This window comes from Hemicordylus capensis, chromosome 1, assembly GCF_027244095.1.
Source record: "Hemicordylus capensis ecotype Gifberg chromosome 1, rHemCap1.1.pri, whole genome shotgun sequence".
NCBI lineage: Eukaryota > Metazoa > Chordata > Lepidosauria > Squamata > Cordylidae > Hemicordylus > Hemicordylus capensis.
The window spans coordinates 303,985,764-304,009,051 of record NC_069657.1 but is presented as its reverse complement, the minus strand read 5'-3'; the positions used below and the strand labels follow the sequence as shown (position 1 = coordinate 304,009,051).

At 42.6% G+C, this 23,288-nt stretch overlaps 1 protein-coding gene across 14 annotated transcripts in view; it reads right to left on the bottom strand.

Annotated features, from left to right (window-relative positions):
- COL19A1 (collagen type XIX alpha 1 chain) overlaps window positions 1-23,288 on the bottom strand; it is a 404,037-nt gene that overhangs the window by 270,342 nt on the left and 110,407 nt on the right. For all 14 annotated transcript variants that reach the window (XR_008314075.1, XM_053286727.1, XM_053286726.1 and 11 more), the window contains one exon: window positions 4,065-4,118. Coding sequence is in view for 13 of the 14 variants with exons in the window: in XM_053286727.1 (XP_053142702.1) it covers window positions 4,065-4,118 (54 nt within the window). In the remaining variant the exon portion in view is untranslated. The remainder of the gene's footprint in view (window positions 1-4,064; window positions 4,119-23,288) is intronic.

Sequence of the window (23,288 nt, the reverse complement as noted above, 5' to 3'; positions counted from 1 at the left end):
GTACACCGCTCTGGGCTCCTTGGAGGAAGAGCAGGATATAAATGTAAAAATAAATAAAATAAATTAATTAAATTAATCAATGGGTGTTGAGTCAGTTATAATTAACTTTTCTCATTGATTTCCATATAATTAGTTATGACTAACTTGCCTTGAATACTACCCAGTGTCTTGGTTAATTCACCAAACTGAATCTTATTACACAGGCATGGGAGGTAGAACAGCATCCCATCATGTTATTTACCCCCAGCCACCACCATGCTGCCCAATCTTCTGTGGCTTCCTAAAGCTTTCTGATTGCACTATTCATGCTAGAAGGGGCATCTTTACGCTCAGAATGGCCTGCTGAACAAGTGTGTCAAGTTTTGTTAATCAGATCTGTGGGGAAATTGCTACGTCTTGAGGAGTAAAAGCATGTGCAGAGGCCATTGGCATGTCGCCGCCATCACTGAGATGGGGACCAGGGTGGGGGGGAACATGGCACAGGCCTGCCACTAAGCTCCTTCTCTTTCAGTTTTAAAGGCATCTCTCTCTCCCCACTTCCGCCCCACCTTTTATTACCTTAACCTTTGGAAGCAAGGGGGATCCTCACTGGATTCCCCTTGACAGGCGCTCAAACCAGTTCAGTCAGGCAGACTGGACCAGCCAGTCAATTTGAGCAAACTGGTTTGCGGACCATGGTCCAAGATGATCAGGGGCCTGGAGCACCTTCCTTATGAGGCAAGCCTATTCCATCTGGGGGTTTTTTTGTTTGGAAAAGAGGCAACTACAGGGAGACATGATTGAGGTGTATAAAATTATAGAGAGTGGAGTAGAGAGAGTGGACAGAGATAAATTTTTCTCCCTCTCTCACAGCACTAGAACCATGGGATCTCTGCCGCAGGATATGGTGATGGCCACTAGCTTGGATGGCTTTAAAAGAGGCTTATAAAAATTCATGGAGGCCAGGTCCATCAATGACTACTAGTCTGGTGGTTGCAGGCCACCTCCAGTCTCAAAGGCAAGATGCCTCTAAATACCAGTTGCAGGGGAGCAGGAGCAAGAGAGAGGGCATGCCCTCACCTCTTATCTATGGGCTTCTCAGAAGCATCTGGTGGGCCAGAGTGTTTTACAGGGTGCTGGACTGGATGGGGCCTTGGGCCTGATCCAGCAGGCCTGTTCATATAATTATAACAATTTTAAAATAATAAAATTTTAGAAATAGTTTTAGCAACAATTTTTAAAAATAGTTTTAGCAAAAGGCCTGAGAAAACAGATGTGTCTTGAGTGATTTTTTTTTTAAGGCAGTCAAAGATGAAGAAGCTCTTATATTGACAGGTAGCACATTCCAAAGCCCTGGGGCAGCCACAGAGAAGGCCTGGTCCCACATCACCACCAAACAAGCTAGTGGCAGCTATAACCAAAACACTCCATGTGATCTCAGTAAGCAGTGGGGTTCATGACAAAGAAGGTACTCTCTTAAATACGCTGAAACCAAGTCATTAAGGGCTTTATAGGTGACATAATGTTCGCACCATGAGGACATGAGATCTGATGTCAAGCCTGAGATATGGTAGTGGCCTACAAAATCATAACTATGCAAACACAGTTTGGCAAGGACGTCCGTGCTTCAGTGCACAACCTACATAAGCTGGTGGCAACAGCAAAAAGTGGAGATTAGTGTTACAGCAATGTTTAGGAAGAATTTAGTAGCATGAGCAGTGCCTTTGTTGTCCCCGCCCCCCACCAGCCAGAGACTGTAAAAAAGATGATTCTGATTCAGTAGGAGAGGGGAAAGGCTTTTCATTCCAACACCATCCTCCAGAGTCATAGTGTCCCCGAACTGGATCACTATTTAAAGCATGCCACAACTGGCAAAGGGCTGAGAAATTCAAGGTGTAATTAATTTACCTATAAATATTTCACCAGCTGAGAAGGACTTGGCTCCTTCTAAACCCCCTTTAAATTGCTGGCTAAGTCAAATACAGATGGCTTCTTTAATATTGGGGGGGGGGGAGAAAAACCTAATTTAATTCCATACAAAGTTGCGACGGATGTTTAAAATGATATTCAAAAAAGAAATCCCTTCAGTTTCCTCAGAAGTTGTGCACCAGCCTCCTTAGTCTAATGGAATGCTCAATTTCATAACAAACAAACAGGAAATCCAACTGAGCTATGTAAAGCAAGTTATTAAATGCAGCGTTCAAAACTCACAAATAATCTTTCCAGTTAATAAAAGCCAATAAGATATCAAATTCTGAGGATCACTCTCATTCTACTACGAACTGCTTCCTGACTCACCTCTTTGCACGGTGAGACTGAAAACAGATTGAGGATTTGCAGTACTCCACACACATACACAGAGTACATGTAGAACATAATGCCAACACTGGAAAATCTGATATTCATCTGAACATAGACTATCCAAGTACAGTTATATTCTGTACATGAGAAGCAGTTTAAGAGTCCATGAACCAAAGATCTCCTGATCTCAGCACAAAGAGAGCCCAAGACTCTCTCCTGATCTCAGCACACACAGAGGTGAAGGGGAAGTATTAACAGTAGGGATGTGCATGAATCATTTTTTTCAATTCTGTTTATTCCCGAATCAAATCACCCTTGATTTGTTTTGTGTCTGAATTTGTCCCCCCAAATCACCTCAGATTTGATTTGGATTTGATTTGAATTCGGATCGATTGGACCACTTATAAAGGTTCTAGGGGCACCAAATATGGGTGGTGGGTAGGTCTTCATTGGTGCCACCTACCACCCAGATTTCAAGGCAGTGGTGCACTTAGTTGATATTTAATTATTTTCTGTTAGTTTTTACTGATTTTGTATATTTCTACCATAGGAAACAATGCGGATTCGAAGTCGTCCATCCTAACCCTAACATGAATCCCCAGATTTATTTCTTCTTCTTTTTTAAGCTAAGCTCTAGCCCCTGTAGAAGCAGAGTTATGGAGCAAAATGTGCGGACACTATTTTTCAAATTTTGGATTCTTTGGTGAATAGTAACTTCTCCTCATAATGAATCCCTATGATTGGACAGTGCTAACTCTCAACTGCCATGTGTCAGCTACACATACACACACACTGGAGTACTCAGTTTATTTTTTAAAGGATTTTTTGAAGTGTTTAGATTTTTTGGTGTCATTTCTTCACTTCTTCTTTTCATTTTGAGCCCACTGCTTTGTGGGTGGGGAATTAGTGGCATCCTATATGCCAACTGCCCCACAACCTGCAAGCCTTTGGGTACTCCATTTATATTTTAGGAATTTTTGAGGTGTTTAGATTCTGGTGTGTAATGAATCCTAATAGGGATTCATTATGAGGAAAGGTTATTAGACACCAAAGAGTCTAAACACTTGAAAAAATTCCTGTAACATAAACTGAGTAATACTCCATTGCCTTGTGGGTGGGAGGGGGGTGTAGATGGCACATGGCAGTTGACAATTGGCACTGTCCAAAGACAGTCAAAATGAATAAAAGAAATGAAGGTGTGTAATGAATCCTCAGGGATTCATTGAAGAAAAGTTATTGTACACCAAAGAATCCAAACACTTGAAAAATAGTGACCACACATTTTGCTCCATAATTCCATTTCTACAAGGGCTAGAGCTTAGCTTTTTAAAAAAAATGAATGCTGGGAATCTGGGGGGTTTAATAAGAGGTATCCAAATCTCAAATCGATTCAAATCAGGCGCGATGCAATTTGGACCCAAATCTAGCCAACAGACTACAGAAGTGATTTGTTCTGTCTCCAAATCACCCGAATCAGCTAGATTTGGGTACAAATTGATTTGTGCCCAAATAGATTCATACATCGCTAATTAACAGTACAAATGGCTTGAATACCTTCTCAAACTTAAACAGATTAACTTTAACAAATGCTGAATATTTAAATGTTTGAAAAATAGACACAGACATCAACATTGGTTAATATACTTAATTTTTTCTTTTCTTCGTTTTAAAGATGAAGATGTCAAAGATTCTCCTTTTTCCAGATGTTCTCCATTGACCTGTACTGTTTAAGGATACCAACTGAATTATATCACTCCAGTTCATAAGACTAGTAGAATTTTTACCTTCTGTCCAGGAAAACCAGGGATGCCATCTTCTCCTTTAGCCCCTTCTTCACCCTGTAAAATAAATTGTATATACATTTGTAAATTCATAAGTCATTTAATAAATCATTTAGCCTCCAAAGGTTTGGTTCTACTTTCTGTCAGGCTTTTATCCTAAAATTTCTGCTAAAACACAAACAACATAACAGTACTATAACCAGAAAGGGAGAAAGACGAACTGAGCACATGGAGAAAGTATTCTACAGTAGGCTTGTGCCCGAAACGTTTCGGAGGCCATTATGAAGGCCTCCAAAATGTTTCGGCACTGGGGCAGTTTTGGCGCCGAAACGCCAACGGGGGTAGCACTTTAAGGGCAGGGGAGGGTGTGCCCACCCCTCCCGCCGCATTTCCCCCACCGGCGCGCTGTCATTTTGAAGCCCCTCAGGGCGGCAGCGTTCCTCCCTGCCGCCCTGTTTCCCCCGTCAGCCAGAAGTGGCCGGAAGTGGCCAGAAGTCGCAAGCGCGCATGCGCCCGTTGTGCGTGCGTGCGCACATGGTGGAAGGGTGCGCACGCGCGCACGACGAGTGCGTGCACGCTCGCGACTTCTGGCCACTTCCGGCCGACAGGGGAAACGGGGCAGAAGGGAGGAATGCTGCCGCCCCGAGGGGCTTCAAAATGACAGCACGCTGGTGGGGGAAATGCGGCGGGAGGGGTGAGTACACCCTCCCCCACCCTTAAAGTGCTACCCCCCCCCGTCAGCACCGAAAATCTTTGTGCACATCCCGATTCTACAGGATGGCAGGACTGTGAATTTAAGAACACATTCAAGCTTGACATTGAAAGTCTAAACTGGTTTTCATGCCAAATGATAATGAAACATTTGAAATTCACTATTTAATATAGCACAACACAGAATTCATTATCACTTGGCAGCCCACATACAAATGTCAGTATCAAATATCATTGACTAGGGCATACTGGAGGAAAGGAGAGGAGGCATTAATCAATATTTTCTACCTGTAATTTTTTATTTACAGAGTCCAGGAGTTTCAGTGTTATTTTACAATCTCTGCAGCATGCTGCTCAGTGTTGAATACTAGAGGCTATTATTTATCCAATTTTAAAAGCATTTCATGCCAGTACAACATCGCAAAATATTGCCACTGAAATAGCATGTAAAACTCGCAGTCCTGATCCCTATTTCTAATTGTGTATGAATAATCATCCAACTATATGAGCTTATCATATGTCACTTTTGTCATTGAAAATGAGGCCCACATGTAAACCAGCAAGCCTTCTGCTCATGGTAACTTGGAAGAGAAGAGTGTAAAAACCCATTCACAATTTCAGATTATACATGTCTAGGATTCTGAAGGAACTTCAACTGTATGCAGATAGTCAAAGCTCTATAAAATTCAGGAATTATTCAGCCAGAGGATCTGGTCTACAACCAATGAACAATACATGTCAGTTAATAAAACATTAAAGATCTGAAGATCAAAACAAAACAGCAAAACAATACTCCAGTACAGAATAATAATGATTAAACATATATGCTTTGCTTTCTAGTGCATAAATAAATGAACTCATTTTGCTAGTGTTTTATAGCAGCTTCCTTCTTAAACACAAAGCAATCTTATGTTTGTTTAGCTAAGCTTTATTCAGAAACTTTTTCTCCATCTTTGAAGTTCAAAGAACTTCACCCCTCCCTACACACACACACACTCTGTCTACAGGATTCTCACAGGGACAAACATCTAATTAACAAAACATAGCTTGCTAGATAGAATACAACAGCTAGCATTAGGAAACTAATTTGATTCTGCAAGCACTTCTTTCTTGATATCTCTTCTCTACATTGTTTGACATAATTAGGAAGGGCATAACATATTGCGTTCTTCTAACATAGGATTTGATCTGCTAAGAATGTTTGGGTAAAGTGGAATTTCAGAATACTGAATTAGATTTGAGTGCTTAAAGGAAAAATGGGATTTCAAGAGTATTAATTACATTTGAGTATTAATTAATTTGATTCCCTCCTTCAGCCATTTAATGAGAATTCATGAATCACAACTGCAGCATGATCTGCTGTTAAACTTGAAGTGAAATCTCAGAAAAATGACTTCTATTTCTCAAACATCCGCTTCTTTTGAACATCCAGGTCATCCCAACACACACAGATAGCCCTCAAATTCCATGATTCTTTAAGGACACTTTTATCAGTGAATACTGCTTATACCTGCTAAAAAGTTACATTGCTCCAACTCTCCTTAGGCAAGTGTTGTCATGGATAAGAAAAATAGAAATATTGATCCCACATTCCCCCAAAGATGTAATGTTAGGAGAGTTAAGTAAAATGAAAAAAAAACTAGTTGGTTGTCTGAAGGAAATTGTTGTCTTTAAGAGTGGTCTCAGGGCAACATGGTTTCTCATACTAGCAACAGAAGCAGTTTAAATGATGGGAAGTAATTAGCTGAAGGACAAAGTTCAGGTTTTTAAGTCATCATTTTCTAAAAATAAGATATTTCTGCAAGTCACTACTCCTTTATACACACAAAATTGCTTCTGCTAGCTATATCCTGCAGCTTTTATACCTGTCTCCGTCAAATCACAGCATTCATTCGCAGAAATGCAAATGGCTGCACCTGGAAAATCCAGCTGGCAACACTTATTTAATAGCATGTGAGCAGGGGGATGAGCAAATCAAGTAAAATGGGCTCCACATGGATGAGCAGCTGCACTCCATCCAGAAATTCAAACCCAGTGAATTGAAGTAATGATGTTTAGTGTTTCCCATTGAAATGGTCTTGAATACAGGCATGTTAAGTTGGTTCAGTCACCAGAAGCAGGATGAAAACCTGAGTATGTTATTAGCAAGTGGCTACCAGCATTTAAGAGATGGAGATGGTTGTGAGCAGAAATGACTCATATCACCTTCTGCAACTGCCCACAGAAGGAGCATTACATCATATTTTGCCTCCTGTGCAAAATACTTCCAACTATTTTAAGAAAGCTCCAAACCATTTTGTCGTCTCCAGCGGTGTATTTTTACATGCTGCATACTCTGAATTCATGCTGTTCAATGTCTGCTACTCATATTAAAAAACAAATCCTAAGTATGTCTAACTTACTAACTCGAATCCTTGCTAAATATACACAGCTGCTTCATAACAATAGTGAATCAGCTCTCCTCCTTAAGCCTTTAAGATAACTATACACTACAGCAAATTAGATTATGAAGTTATGCCTATGCCATGCAACTGTGACTTTAATAGGTAGAGGGGACAATCCAGCAAGCTATTCAATTGACAGGTAGCTAATCTATGTTTGCAACAGGCAATATTTGGCCCATGGGGCACTTTATGTGTTGTATGGGTTGTATATCCTGCCTGAACATTTTCTTTTATTTTCCCTCCCTCTTTAGTTGATATTTTATTACATTTCCCATAAACCATGTAACAGTGTATGATAAATAGTTAAACTTCTTCAAGAGCTTTTACAGCTTATTCGGTCTTTTTTATCCCACACCCCTCTCCTCTACTTTGCACACTTAGAAACTGCAGAAAGTTTCATGACCCTTTGCGTGCATTAAATATGCATGCCAGCAGCTGTGGCCAGCTTGAGTGCATTCCTTGTGTTCAGGATGTCTGCTGGTGCTGAATAGGTTGCTCCCTACTACCCTGCCACAGGGATAAAGACTAATGATAGCATTAATGATTACAGTATTACTAAAACTAAAAGCATTAAAAACATGGAAAATGAACATAGTATTCATTTGATTGACTGCTACCACAATCATGACATAAGAATTTATAATAATCAAAGGAGCAAGGAAGATCCACACACGTGCCTAACAAATGAGGAATGGGTGCAGTGCACAGCTAGTTGCATGCCACGGTAGAATGGCGTGTAAAATGGCATGCAAATCCAAAGGAAAGAGTTGTGGTATACAAGGCAGTGGAGTGGAATCAGGAATATTAATGGTTTAAATGAAATAGATCTTATGTAGTACATAACATGTATAGAGAGGCAAGTGCAGACTGCTTTTCAGTGTCGGCTGTTAGCCCTGCCTCTACCCCAGGACTGAATCCCAAATACAAGTAACTAATAAGGTGTGCACTGAGCCGCACCTCCACAGTCCAGTACTGGGGAGGGGGGCTCTTTAAGGGTGGGGGAGGATGTACTTACCCCTCCTGCCACTTTCCCCCCACTGGCGCGCCTGTTTTGTAAAGCATTTTGGGCAGCAGGGTACCTCCCTGCCACCTCTTCCCCCGTTCCTCACCAAAAGACTTCAGAAAGCCTGACTGCGCATGCGCATGTCGCGTCTGTGCATTGCGTACGTGTGTATGTAGGTCAGACGTGTGCACACACGCGTGATGTGCAGGTGTGATGTGCGCGTGCGACGTGCGCACGCACAGTCAGGCTTTCTGAAGCCTTTTGGTGAGGAATGGGGGAAGGGGCAGCAGGGAGGTACCCTGCCACCCCAAATGCTTTACAAAACAGGTGGTGGGTGGAAAGTGGCGGGAGGGGTAAGTACACCCTCCCACACCCTTAAAGGCCCCCCCCCTGGCGCCAAACTTCTGAACCAACCCCATGTCCAAACCGGTCTGGAGGCCTTTAGAATGGCCTCTGGACTGGTCTGTGCGCATCCCTAGTAACTAATGCCCCATGCAAAAGCTGGCCTGGATTAACAACAACAACAAACAAACATTTATATACTGCTTTTCAACAAAAGTTTCCAAAGCGGTTTACATAGAGAATCAATCAATCAATCAATCAATCAATCAATCAATCAATAAGATGGCTCTCTGTCCCCAAAGGGCTCACAATCTAAAAAGAAACATAAGATAGACACCAGCAATAGTCACTGGAAGCACTGTGCTGGGGGTGGATAGGACCATACTCCTCCTCTGCTAAATAAAGAGAATCACCACATTTAAAAGGTGCCCCTTTGCCCAGTTAGTAGGGGTAATCAAGGAATGGATTAACAAAAAAAACACCACAGCTACCATCCACATCACAAGGCTTGTTCAGGCCCCATGACTGGAGGAGTCCTTTTATGCAGATAAGGATACACATTCTCATCTGGGTTACTGTCATGCACATCCAGATGACTACAACTAACTAAGTAGCTAACTAACAGCATAATACATACAACTAGCAATCGGCAGGGCCAGAACAGATAGCTTGCACTATTGAGTATTTCTCCAGGCAACAGTGTAAACTGTTGTACATCTTCAACCATAAAATCAAGGCTCTCATAGCTATAGGACTGCAGAATTAAAGCCTGCGTAATAACCTGAGACTTAAATTTTAGAAGATAAAAAGCTGGGGGGAAACAATTCCAGTTCTTCACATTTAATGAGTATTTGAAAAATAGAAGCAAAACCTTGATATCCTTCTAAAGAATCCCTCTTTAATTGCAAACCACCTCTTCCAAAGGTGTAACTGATGGTTATTTGTATGCTTTGATTTTGATTTGTATGTTTTGATGATAAAGAAATGTTTAATTCAGGCTCACAAATAAAGTGTATAAAAGTTTGGTTCAGGCTCCTGAAGAGAATATAGGGCCAGTAGGCCTGAACAAAAATTGTTCGAGTGAAGGATGTGAGGCTCATCGGCCAAAAGGTAACAAATACCAGAGCCTGACAGGAGACAATGTATGTAGCCAAGGTCATGAGACAAATTCCCCACTCGGCAAGGGAAAAAAACATAGCTAGCACCAGAAGAAACCGATAAAGTGTAGGGAGGGCAGAAAGGCCAAATAGTAACTCATGTCCAAGGCTAATTGGCACCACATGAAAACATTGTTTAATTAAAAAGACATGTATTAAAGGATTTACTGATTTGCTTGCTTTTTAAAATCTATATAAACTAGCCACTGCGTACCTTTGGGGTGCAGTGCTTGTCAGACATTTTGACTTGAACTGTGCCTTCATGATCATCATGAATAAAAAGCTTATTTGACCATACACCCCTGTTGAATTTGATTCAATTTTGTCAGACAACAAGCTTTATTGCATGAACCTTGTCTAATCTTCTTTAGTTCAGTAAGACACCCCATTCTCTGTCAAATCTGATGGAAGGATGAACTCAAGGGGCTGAATTAAATAGGAGGGCAAGGTTCCAGAGGATTTCCCCGCAACATTGAACTGATGATTTGTGTATGCTTTGCTTCTCCGGAGAGCCGAGGAGGGCAAATATCAGGTCTTAAGAGCTTTTATTTCCCTTTTTATTTCCCAATGCTAGACACAAACAGCCTCCTCTCAGAGCTCGGGGGCTTCCATCGTCCTAGTATGTTGTATAGATCATCAGTCACAGTCATTATTCTTTATACATAAAAGTTTCTTTTCAGCAGCACTGAGCACAATCCCCAGAGTACCTTTAGGCACAATGAAAAAGGGATACCTAAATCCCAGAGTAATAAGCCTGTGCTTCCAAACCTACATATTCCAAGGAACACTCATTGACAGAATCCTGAGTTAAGACAGTGAATTGTATTAAATCTGGACAAGGACAACACTATGTATAAACTAGGCACTATACCTCTTATAAAGCACACCCAAACCTAAATTCTTCTAAATCCAGAAGCTTACACTAGGACCATCTAACAAAATGACACTCATTCTACACAGTGCGATACAGAAGTCTTGTAGCATGCCTTGAAATTAGCCAACTATTTTAGACATCAGGAAGTAGCTGGCCATAATGTTTACTTATGTCCTGTGCTTACTCAGATATTATCCATTCTTGCTAGAGTAATAACGCTTCTCTCTTCTCAGGGAGGAATGTGTGCATGTAAGCTAGTCTTCCTGTTTATCCTAGGTTTTTCAAGAGAAAGCAACTAAAGAGCCATGAGTCATACTGATCCTTTTAAAAACAATATAAGAAATATTTCCAGATCATGACAGCATCCTAACCGAGTCCAAATAGAGACTTAGCTGCCCAGTTCTATGCATGTTTATATGTAAGTAATCCAAGTTGATGACTTGATGGATGTTGTATATGGATAGGGAAATAACATATTCACATCTACATGCACAGGATGATCAGTGGTCTTTGGGTATAGTGAACAGAAAATTATGTTCCCTTGGTTATCAATATGTCTTGAATGGCAGATAGACATTTTTCATCATTTTAGAAATAATGAGTAAAAAGCACATCTTTCAGTTTTTTGAATTCAAGTAAATCTCTTAATTTATGGGTCTACATATGGCTTAAAAAGCTTGCCTTTTCAGATGTTGCCATAACTGGTCAGCCAATTTATCATCTTGTATCAAGGAAACTGGTCCCCTCAGAAAGTCTCATAACATAATCCACATATACATTATTTTAAAAATGTTTGTCTAAAGTCCTTCCATCAAAATGACCTCAAGGCTACAAAAGAAGCTGTACAGATACAGAACATTTGTTCTGTTTAACTTTTGTTGTTCTTTTAACATTTGTATAGCAAATGCAGGCAGTCTACAAAGGCCATGATGTTTGTATCTCTGAGTTTCATGAACATATGGAGAACTACTACCAAAGTCCCCAAAGAAGTGGCATAATGTTCTATACACAAAACCTATATACCCGTCATTGAGCTGGTATGGTGAAGTACCTGATTATGATATTCTGCACAAGACCCTCTCTGCTAAAGTTCTTTTCATGTTGATTTCTGCCTTGTTGTCCCCATGACATTATTTTAATGTCGTCAGTCCATACATACAGTCATGAGTAAAAACAAAGGATAGGGCACATCAACTGGGTCATCTCGAATGACACAATGCTGCATCTACTCTTTCATAAATTCACTTAAGAACACTGTGCTGCTCAAGTTGGATGACCATTTTGAAGGCTGCTTCAAGTGTTTATTTCCTAAGCAAAAAAGCACTTCAATGTAAGAAAAAGCAGGGTTGGTTTTTTGTGTGTAACCAGACACAAAATAAGATATGTACTGTTCAAAAATTCAAGGTGTGCAAAAGTTGTATAATGTAAAAAGTGACTGATAACAATGAGAAAAGTAAAGTGCAGGCTCTTCTAGAACCCAGACCCTAATTAAGCATACACACTCCTCACAGAGGAATATAATGCTCTTCTGCAACAGAGCTGTCAAATTCTTAGTTCTGAGGATTTTTGCCCACTCCATTTAGACTTCTAAATGTCATGGAATGTGACTTTAGGCAACAAAGTATGTGTGTACTGATAAAAGAACAGCCTGTTTGGGGGCTACAAGAAGCACCCCTTTATGTATTTTGGATCGGCTGTATTGCAGACTCCATAAGAACATAAGAACAGTCCTGCTGGATCAGGCCCAAGGCCCATATACTCCAGCATCCTGTTTCACACAGTGGCTCACCAGATGCTGCTGGGAGGCCCACAGGCAGGAGCTGAGAGCATGCCCTCTCTCCTGCTGTTACTACCCTGCAACTGGTACTCAGAAGCATCCTGCCTTTGAGGCTGGAGGTGGCCCTCCAACTAGTAGCCATTGATAGACCTCTCCTCCATGAAATTATCCAAGCCCCTCTTAAAGCCATCCAGGTTGTTGGCTATGACCACATCTTGTGGAAAAGAATTCCACAAGTTGATTATGCATTGTGTGAAAAAATACTTCCATTTGCTGGTCCTAAATTTACCGGCAATCAATTTCATGGGATGACCCCTGGTTCTAGTGTTATGGGAGAGAGAGAAGAATTTCTCTCTATCCACTTTCTCCACACCATGCATGATTTTATGGACCTCTAGCATGTCTCCCCGCAGTTGTCTTTTTTCGAAACTAAATAGCCCCAGGTATTGTAGCCTTGCCTCATAAGAAAAGTGCTCTAGGCCCCTGATCATCTTGGTTGCTCTCTTCTGCACCTTTTCCAGTTCTACAATGTCCTTCTTTAGATGTGGTGACCAGAATTGTACACAGTACTCCAGGTGTGGCCGCACCATAGTTTTGTATAAGGGCATTATAATATTAGCTGTTTTATTTTCAGTCCCCTTCCTAATGATCCCTAACATGGAATTGGCCTTTTTCACAGCTGCCGCACACTGAGTTGACACTTTCAACGAGCTGTCCACCACAACCCCAAGATACCAATCCTGGTAAGTCACCGACAGTTCAGATCCCATCAGTGTATACTTGAAGTTGGGTTTTTTTGTCCCAATGTACATCACTTTACACTTGCCAACATTGAAGCACATTTGCCATTTTGTCGCCCACTCCCCCAGTTTGGAGAGATCCTTTTGAAGCTCCTTACAATCTGTTTTGGATTTCATTACCCAAAAGAATTTGGTATCATCTGCAAATTTGGTCACCTTGCTGCTTACCCTTACTTCTAGATCATTTATGAATAAATTAAAAAGCACCTGTCCCAGAACAGATCCCTGGGGGACCCCACTTCTTACTTCCCTCCATTGTGAAAACTCTTCATTTATACCTACCCTCTGTTTCCTGTCTTTCAACCAGTTAGCAATTCACACATGTACTTGCCCCCTTATCCCATGACCGCTAAGTTTCCTCAGGAGTCTTTGATGAGGAACTTTGTCAAAAGCTTTTTGGAAGTCCAGGTATACTATGTTAACTGGATCACCCTTATCCACACACTTGTTGACAATCTTAATGAACTCCATCTTGGTTGGGACTTATGGGACTTATGGGCAGTTGACTTCCCTTCAACTGCCCATATATGGCAAACTCTAGAGTCAGTTGCTTGGCACAAGCAGCAAGAGGTAGCAATCTCCAGGTCAAAAGTACAAAGGCACAGCTGGACGGTGCTCCTCATAGCTCCTCTTTGTGTAAATACACAAAAGAGGTTACCTGGCTGAGCACAGGAACATAGGAACATAGGAAACTGCCATATACTGAGTCAGACCATTGGTCTATCTAGCTCAGTATTGTCTTCACAGACTGGCAGCGGCTTCTCCAAGGTTGCAGGCAGGAATCTCTCTCAGCCCTATCTTGGAGAAGCCAGGGAGCAAACTTGAAACCTTCTGCTCTTCCCAGAGCAGCTTCATCCCCTGAGGGGAATATCTTGCAGTGCTCACAGATCAAGTCTCCCATTCATATGCAACCAGAGCAGACCCTGCTTAGCTCTGGGGACAAGTCATGCTTGCTACCACAAGACCAGCTCTTGAGCAGACGTGAGTTAAGATAACTATTTCCTAAGGAATAGTTTAAACCTCCATTCTTGGAATTAGCAATGTTAATTGCCTCTGCAGAATCACAGATTAAGCTTTCCCACCCTGCAGTCACCAGCGCTAATGGGCTGACGTGGGTTGGCAGGAACAGGTCATGCGCATTATTATTTTTAATTATTTAACATATTTTTATACCGCCCAAAACTCACGTCTCTGGGCAGTTTATAACAAGATAAAAACAGAAAGTAAAACATTAGTTAAAAACACAAAGAAGAAATTTAAAACACAACAATTTAAATTTTTTAAAACAATATTCTAAAAAAAATTAAAACAATATTAATTACTAGCCTAGGTGAACAGATGCATCTTTAAAGACTTTTAAAAAAAACTGTCAGAGATGGGGAGGCTCTTATTTCACTAGGGAGCACATTCCAAAGCCTCAGGGCAGCAACAGAGAAGGCCCGTCCCTGAGTAGCCACCAGATGAGCCTGTGGCAAATGCAAACGGACCTCTCCTGATGATCTCAGTGGGTGGTGGGGTTCATGACGAAGAAGACATTCTCTTAAATACCCAGGGCCTAAGCTCTTTAGGGATTTACAGGTTATAACCAACACCTTGCATTTTGCCCGGAAACTTATCGGCAGCTAGTGCAGCTCCTTAAATATGGAAGTAATATGGTCCCTCCTAGATGACCCAGCGACCAATCTGGCTGCCGCATTCTGGACCAACTATAGTTTCCGGACTACATACAAGGGCAGCCTCACATAGAGCACATTGCAATAATCCAGTCTGGAGGTTACCAGCAGATGTACCACTGTTTTGAGGTCATCTATCTCAAGAAAAGGACGCAGCTGGCATATCAGTCGAAGCTGATAGAAGGCACCTCTGGCCACTGCCTCAACCTGGGACACCAGGGAGAGGCTTGGATCCAGAAGCACCCCTAGACTGTGTACCTGTTCCTTCTGGGGAAGTGTGACTCCATCCAGAACAGGCAGATCAAAATTGTCTCTTGAGTTTCAACCCCATACAATGAGTACCTCCATCTTATCTGGATTCAGTCTCAATTTGTTATCCTTCATCCAGCCCATCACTGATTCCAGGCAGGCATTTAGGGAGGTTATGCTCTCTCCTGATGATGCTGACAAGGAGAAATAGATTTGGATGTCATCAGCATACTGATAGCACCAAATCTCCTGATGATCTCTCCCAGCAGTTTCATGTAGATGTTAAACAACACCGGAGACAATACGGAGCCCTGAGGGACACCATATGAAAGTTCAGATTTTGAAGAACAGTCTCCAAGGGACACTATCTGGAACCTGCCCAAGAGGTAGGAGCAGAACCACTGCAAAGCAGTGCCTCCCACCCCCCAACACCCTCAGACGTTCCAGAAGGATACTATGGTCGATAGTATCTAAAGCCGTAGAGAGGTACAAAAGGACCAACAGAGTCATACTTCCATTGCCAATTCCCAACTGGAGATCATCCATCAGGCCGACCAAGGCAGTCTCCACCCCATAGCCAGCCCAAAAGCCAGTTTGAAATGGGTCAAGATAATCAGTTTCCTCCAAGACTGTCTGGAGCTGGGAGGCCACCACCCTCTCAATTACTTTGCCCAGCCATGGAAGGTTGGAGACAGGCCTGTAGTTACTCAGCTCTGAGGGATCCAAGGTAGGCTTCTTCAGAAGGGATCTAATAATCACCTCCTTAAGACACGGAGGCATCCTACCTTCCCTCAGAGACACATTTATAATCTCTACCAGATTATAGATCAACCCCTCTGCCAGAAAGTATAAGCCATGTTGGGCAAGGGTCAAGAGAACAGGTGGTAGGCCACACCGTTCCAATCAGCTTGTCCACATTCTCAGGAGTCACAAACTGGAACTGATCCAACCTAACCACATAAGAGGAGTCGCTAGACAGCTCCACATCAGACACTGAAGTAATTGTGGAGATGGAATCTAAGTTGGCCCGAATACGAGATATTTCCCCCACAAATAAATCATTAAACACATCACAGCGGGTAATTGATGGTTCCAGATTCTGATTCAAGGGAGGAGGGGCACATACTAACCCTCTCAGAACCCTGAACAACTCCACCGGACATGAACTTGCGGAAACAATACAGGTAGAAAAGAATCACTCCTTTGTCTCACATATCGCCTGAGCATAGGTCTTCAAATGAGCTCTATGTTGCAATCTGTTGGATTCAAGCCAAATCTTTCTCCATTTGCACTCCAGTCGTCTACCTTGCCACTTCAGCCCCCATAGTTCTTCTGTATACCAAGGGGCCAGTTTTGAAGCGGGTCAGAGAGGATCCTTAGGAGCTATCATGTCTACTGCCATGTCTACGGTGAGTTTGCTGTTCTAGGTTCCCACCAAAGCATCAACAGGATCACTGGCAGAGCCAACACTAAATCCCTCCAAGACTTCTTGAAATCCTATGGGATCCAATAACCTTCTCGGGCAGACCATCCTAATAGGTCCCTCGCCCCTACCAGGTGGGGTGTGACTGTGAGTCCAACCTAGAATCTAAATAAATTCTTATCTTCTACCTGGAGGATCTTCCCTGTGAACAGATGAATTTTAAGTCTGTTCATTTACCCTAGCCCATACAATTTGCTCAAACCATCACCTTCATTATGCATCTAGAACACACCCACCCAGGACTGAACAAGATAACATGTATTATTTTGTTCATCCCAGATGTCACCCTCATCAGGAAAGAAGTGTGGTCCGTATATGGTCTGAGAGCAGGTTTCTGCCTATTTGTATGCCAAATCCCATTAAGCAGCGTGCTTCTTCCCTAGAACCACCTCCTGTATGTATGGTCTTGGCATTTGAGTCTTGATATCAGCCATTCCATCAGCCTCTGCCTTGGCTTTGGTGCCCATTCCACTTCCAGCCTCCAGTTTGGACCCATTTTCAGCTGGCATTTTGAGACCAGACCACCTTTAGACTTTTTCTGGCTTCCTGGCCCATGAGTGGCACGCACTGCGTTCCTGTTTCTTCCTGCGGAGACATCCCTAAGCACCCACTGAGCATCAGGGATGACAGACACCCCACTAGAAGGATTCTGGTATACTAACCAGCCTATGTTTCAAACTTCTTCTTTACTCTTTTTAAAGTCTAAAGCTGCTCTCTAAGACCTTTTCTCCGGTCAGCCTTGAGTTGATTTTAATTCAGACCTCAAGCTAAAACGCCTCTTCATGAGATTCAAATTAGTCTTATTAGTCTTATTAGTTAATATTGTATTGCTTACTTTGATTAATCAGTCTTTCTGCATTCCTGTACCTCATTACCCTTAATAAATCTGTCACTTTATCCCAATCTCTGTCATTTATTTCTAGACCAAAACTTTGCACAAATTGAACACTGTAATGAACTGCTCCCTCTAGATTCGCTGATTCCCCACCTTAGCCCAAAAAGTTAGGCTGGAGTGCCTCACATCTATATCCCATGGATTCCTCCCATGTTCTGGAGTCTTGTGACCAGGACTCCACAGCATACCTCTGGGCTGGGCTGGGCCGGCCCAGGCCGGCCCAGCCCTCCTCTTCTCCTTGTGAATAGCTGATTAGGTGCTCATTCTCAGCCTACTCCTCCCTCAACCTGACCCTGGCCTTTCCCTCCCTCCTCATGACTGGGTTGTTAGGTGTTCAGGCTCACTCCAGTATCCTTCAATCTGGCTAAGAGGCTTAGCAGTCTGGAAAATGCTGATTGGTGCTCAGAAACTTTCCCCTGGATGCTGAGCCTGCAGTCAGACTAAGGGAAGGGTGGGTTGAGCCTGAACATCCAGCTAGCCAGTCATGAGGAGAGAAAGGGGAGGGGATGCTGCCTGACACTCCTCCTTCCTCCCCTCCTTGAAAGCTTAAAGCCAAGATGAGTCCTGGTATCAGCAGCCCAGTGCGCCAGTATGCCAAGGAGGTGGGAGGTGGGAAGCAAAGAATAAGCTGAAACACAGCCAGCACCCCCTTTCTCGGGTGGCCCTGGGACAATGTCCCCCCCCCTTGTTCTATTGTAACTCAGCCTCTGCTTCCTCTTCCCTCTCCTTACCTCATGCTCTACTACTTCAATAACTTTTCTCTCCAGCCAAGCTGACTTCTGGGGTCAAGCTGGGAGGAAAGAGCTTGAAATGACAAGAAGGTATGGTGGGGAAGGAAAGATGCTCTTTACCTACTCACCAGGCTTTCACTCCCCACTTTATATCTGATTAGGAGAGGCATGTTAATAAACAACATGGCTGCCTCATCACATCTAGTTTGACCTTCAGTCTTAGGCCTGATCTACACATTCAGGTAATTACGTGTGAATAAGGTGGTGGAGTTCTGAGGTGGTAGAATTAATTGCATCACTTCAGACTACAGTTGGAGAACACAACTTTTGAATGTTCTCTTTTGTAATAAATCTACTGTCAGCAGGAAGCTGATGCATCAGGAAGAAAAGTTCTCTCCTAGGTTTTGCGTGTGCTGTGCTCTCTTTCTGTTTGCAAGGAGTTTTTAACATGGGGAATATTCTTACATGTGATCCCCAGATGCAGCCTGGGTGAACTCCTTTGTATCATCCCAGCAGTCTACCACCTCATTCTGCTGCACAAGTGGAGCAGGCCTCAGTCTTTCCCCATGCAATATGGCTGCAATTCTATAAGCATGTATTGCATTCAAAGCAATGAGACTCCATTCCAAGTAAATATGTTTGGCAACAAGGTGCCAGAGTTTTAACTGTACTGTTTTGCTTTGTTTTACTTGTTCAGATCAATGCAACTAAAGTCCCAGAGGAAACAGTGGAGGAATGGATGATATAAGACAGGAAGAAAGGGTCAAACAAGAAGGAACACAGCATAGGTCCATGAAAGGTAGAATATGTCAAAATAATCTGGAAAAGATAATTGGTTTTCTGGACAAGGGAAATAAAGTCAGTTTGGTCTGTTTGGATTTCAGCAAAGCATCTGATACATTGCCATATGGGAGATTACTACTTAAATTGGAAATCATGGGGTGTATTGTAGATGGATAGATAGGAATCAGCTAAAACAATACACAAAGGGCTATATGGAAAGTCAATTTTTCAGGCTGCACACTGATATGCAGTTGATACATCAAAAAGATCAGCTCTGTAAAAGTGATTTTCATTTGTAGCTTTGGTCATTGGAAGAGATTGGAGGATGTTGATGAAATCCAATGCACAGCTGGAATATGCTAGCAAAATTATGAGACATCATTAACACAAATGAAGGCCATATATGGAAGTACCAGAAATAAGATGAGATGTAATTATTGTACATAGTCATCTGCTTTTGATACCATTAATAAATGTGCTTAGAAATTATGAACTGGAAATGAAGAAGAAAGAGAAGCTTAATAAATGATGAAATTATAATGGGCCACCAATATGATCCCCCAAAACAATGAATTTTGGTGTATAGAGTATATGTGGAACTCTTCCCAGGATTAAAGAAGCTGTCATCACAGAAAATCAAAAGCACATTGCTTTTTTTTTTAGTTCGCAAGATAGAGGCTGAGTGAATATTATTGTAACCCATGAATATGAGGGAGAATGAGAAATGCAGGAATGCTAAAAAGAGGCAGAACTTTAAAAAGAACAGGGAAAGCTGATACAACCCCCCCCCCCCCCAAAACAATGAAGTTTAGAGGAATCAGGATCAGGATGGCCTTAGTACCAGGAGTAGAAGACCAACTTCAGGACAGGATCAGAACCTGCTTGGAGATGGAAAGCTGGAAATAGGGGCAAAGGAGGCAAGAAGTGAGATCAAACTTGGGAAGAGGGCTCAGGAAATCTACCACTATGAAGCTTTCCACACGATCAGTAAGGCTATTCCCACGATCAACAGAAAGCTGGCTAAGGGAGCCTATTAGCCCACTTTCCGTCAATCGTGGGAATCACCAGGCTCGCGGGCAAGCCTGGTGCTCCCAAGGCAGCTAGCCCTCCTAGAACACCCTCCCCTTAAATGAGTTTAATGGAGCGAGCACTCCGTTAACCTCATTTCTTTGCTCATGTGTTGCTGCGACACCCCTGATCTCCGTAGCCCCTGCCGGCTCCGAGTGTGGCTGACACATGATTACAAAAACAAGGTTAACGGAGCGCTTGCTTCATTAACCTCATTTAGGTGGTTGGGTATTTATGTGGGCTAGCTGCCATTGAACCACCGGGCTTGCCCACGAGCCTGGTGGTTCTCACAATTGATGGAAACTGGGCTGGGCTCCCTAAGCCCGGTTTCCATCGATCATGAGAATAGCCCTAAGGAGTTGGAAGGATACTTTGCAGAACAGAATACAGAAGGAAGCTGGAAAGACACATAGGCTGACATCTTGACTAAAAGCATGGGTGCTACGTGAGAATTGCTGGTGCAACTGCTGAGTTCCAGCTTAATGCAGCTGCACAACCACCAAGGATCTATTTTCAGATGGCACAGAATGCTTCCGGGGGATGAGGACGTCATCAAAATTCACCCCTCCCCTGCAGGCACATAGCATTCACATGTTTATAATCAGGATGCCAGCCACAGGATTGAGGCAAATCCTGAATGAGTCAGTGCCCCAACACCACTAGCAGAATAACACTGATGCACAGATATAAGCCTGTAGCTTCCCAGAGTGCTTTTTTACAGAGAAACTTCACCCTGACTGCTAATTCGGAAGATGAGTCCCAGAATGCCTGCTTGAACCCTTTCTGCTGCAGTCACATTAGGCAACTAAGCCTGGACTACCAAATCTCAGAGGCATCTGTCCAAATCACTACAGTTCTAGACCAAGGGGGCCTTCATAAAGACTTCAAGGCAGTTTTAAACTTCTAGAGCAGCAAAAGTAAAGCACCCCACACTTTGCTACATTTTTTGTTTAATCCCCATCACTAGAGGTTGAGATTAGAGTTTTTCATAATGACCATAATGGCAACAACAATTGAATTTAAAGAGACCACAATTTTATTAAACAGCTGGTAACAAAGGACAGGGTCAGAGGGGTCGCTCCAGCACTTTACAACCCCCACCACCAGACAGATTAAGCTCTGTGATTCAAGGCTGCCATCAAGGCTGTAGTGCCAGCCAGTGTTAACATTGTCAGCTGACCTTAAGGGCCAATCTTTGTTCTCCAAGCACTATACAGCAATGGCTTGAGCTTATTCTTCAACCTGAGCAACTCTTCTTGTAGGTAAAGTACTCTGCTTTTGTATCTGCTTTCCTTGGATTATGACCCCTACTTGACTTGACCTTGTGCCTGCCTCTGGCCCTTTCACCACAGTATTGCTGCCAGAGGTGCACCTAGGTAATTTTGCAGCCTAGACCTAAAGGCCTTTTGGGGGACCCATCCTTTCTGCTGCCAGATAAACTGCAATGCACTATTTTTTACACCAGAACATACCCAGGGAAAGCTGGAAACATTTTTGCTTGTATTTTTAGAAGAGATTCTGAATAGGATACTGACTTGCAGAGAGAGAGAGAGCACGCACATTTTGCATGGACAATCCTGCCACTTGAATTAGCAGGCTGCTCAGCATTTGGAGCCCCCCTCCCCCACCCCAGGCCTGAAGGAAACTGGACCTCTGCCCAGAAGTCTGGTCCAAGAGCACCACTGATCGCTTCCTCAGATCTTGATTCTTACATAATCTCAGCCATGCCCCTCCCTACCTCTGGCCCCTCTAACCCTGACCTGCCTCTTGTGGAGTTCAGCTTAATGACCCATGCCCTCATGGACTCTGATTGCCCTCCTCTTGAGCTAGACCTTGACCATGCCCTATCTCTGCCCCACTCTGGTCTGACAGTGTGGAGCAGACCCCTAACGAGGCTTTACAGATTAAACCCATCATTAAGATGCAGTCAGACCAAATCTCCTATCTCACCCTTCACTCTCCACACTGAAACTCAGTCAGGCCCAAATGCTGAAATAGTCAAACAGCACAAGGTTGGAACAACAGCTCACCCTATCAAACCCTTTTTGATCTGACATTGATCAAAAAAAGAAAGTTGTGACAAGATGGGGGAAAGTGGGAAAAATACCAGACATAAATTAGTTAATCAGGAACTAATTTTAAAAAATTAATGTCTGACTCTGGGCCTGTAATAAAGCATCAGTCAGGAAAAAACTATCCAGAGTCAGGTTTAAGGGCAAACCGGAGCTTTTTAGGAAGGAGTGGGGCTCCTGGCTAACTCCTCAATGTGCAGCTGGCCTTAGCTGGTTCAACAGCTCCTTTTTCATGCTCTTGCTCTATCTGCTGCCTTGCTAGGTATAGGTACACCATATTTGGCTGGCACCAAATGGACATTACTGTAGACCAAGCAAGCCTCTCAAGAGGGAGACAGTTCGCAGTTGGGATACCACAACTGAAATGACTTTTTCTTCTTTCACCAACTGCTCCATCTGAGCAGGGCATCCAGGTAAGGCCCTCTGATGACCGCAGAGAATGGACAGGTTGAGACAAAAGGAGTTCCTTTAAGCTCCCAAATCCTAATTCATAGCAATGAATTATTATTATTCTAACATTATTTCAAATATGAAGTGTATTTTCACCAACCAAATAGAGCAACACTGTCTAACTAGTATATACAATTTGGAATAATAGAAATTGGGGACCATCTCCCTTAACATGAAACATTAAACACACTTGTTTGCTTCATAGCCAATTGTTTCAAAATTTATTTTTACTTGGGGAAAAATTTAACCTGCCTTTTTCTCACAATTGCTCAAAGCAGCTTACAGAAGTGAAAAATTGGTGCATTAAGATGGCACTAAAAATACAGATACAAATCCACATGGTAGCACTAAGGCATCCAAAAGCCTCATAATTAAAACTAACCAAGAACCTTACTATAAAAAGCAGTTTTCAGCAGGAGCCTACAAGAAATTAAAGTTGATTCCAGGGGGGGGGAAGTGTGGAGACATTTGCAGTCAGGACAGCATCACCACAAAAAAGGCATGTCCCACCCAATTTCTGAAATTAGGACATCCACTAATGATCTCAACAGGCAGTTTCATTTGGGAGAAGGCCATCCTGCAGGTATCTAGGTCCCAGGCTCTTTAGAGTTTTATAGGTGCATAACACTTCACATATAAAATGCTATAGAGAAAACACTTAGACCATTTATAAATAGTACATATGAAACAACAGCTTTTTAAAAGGTTCAGGATA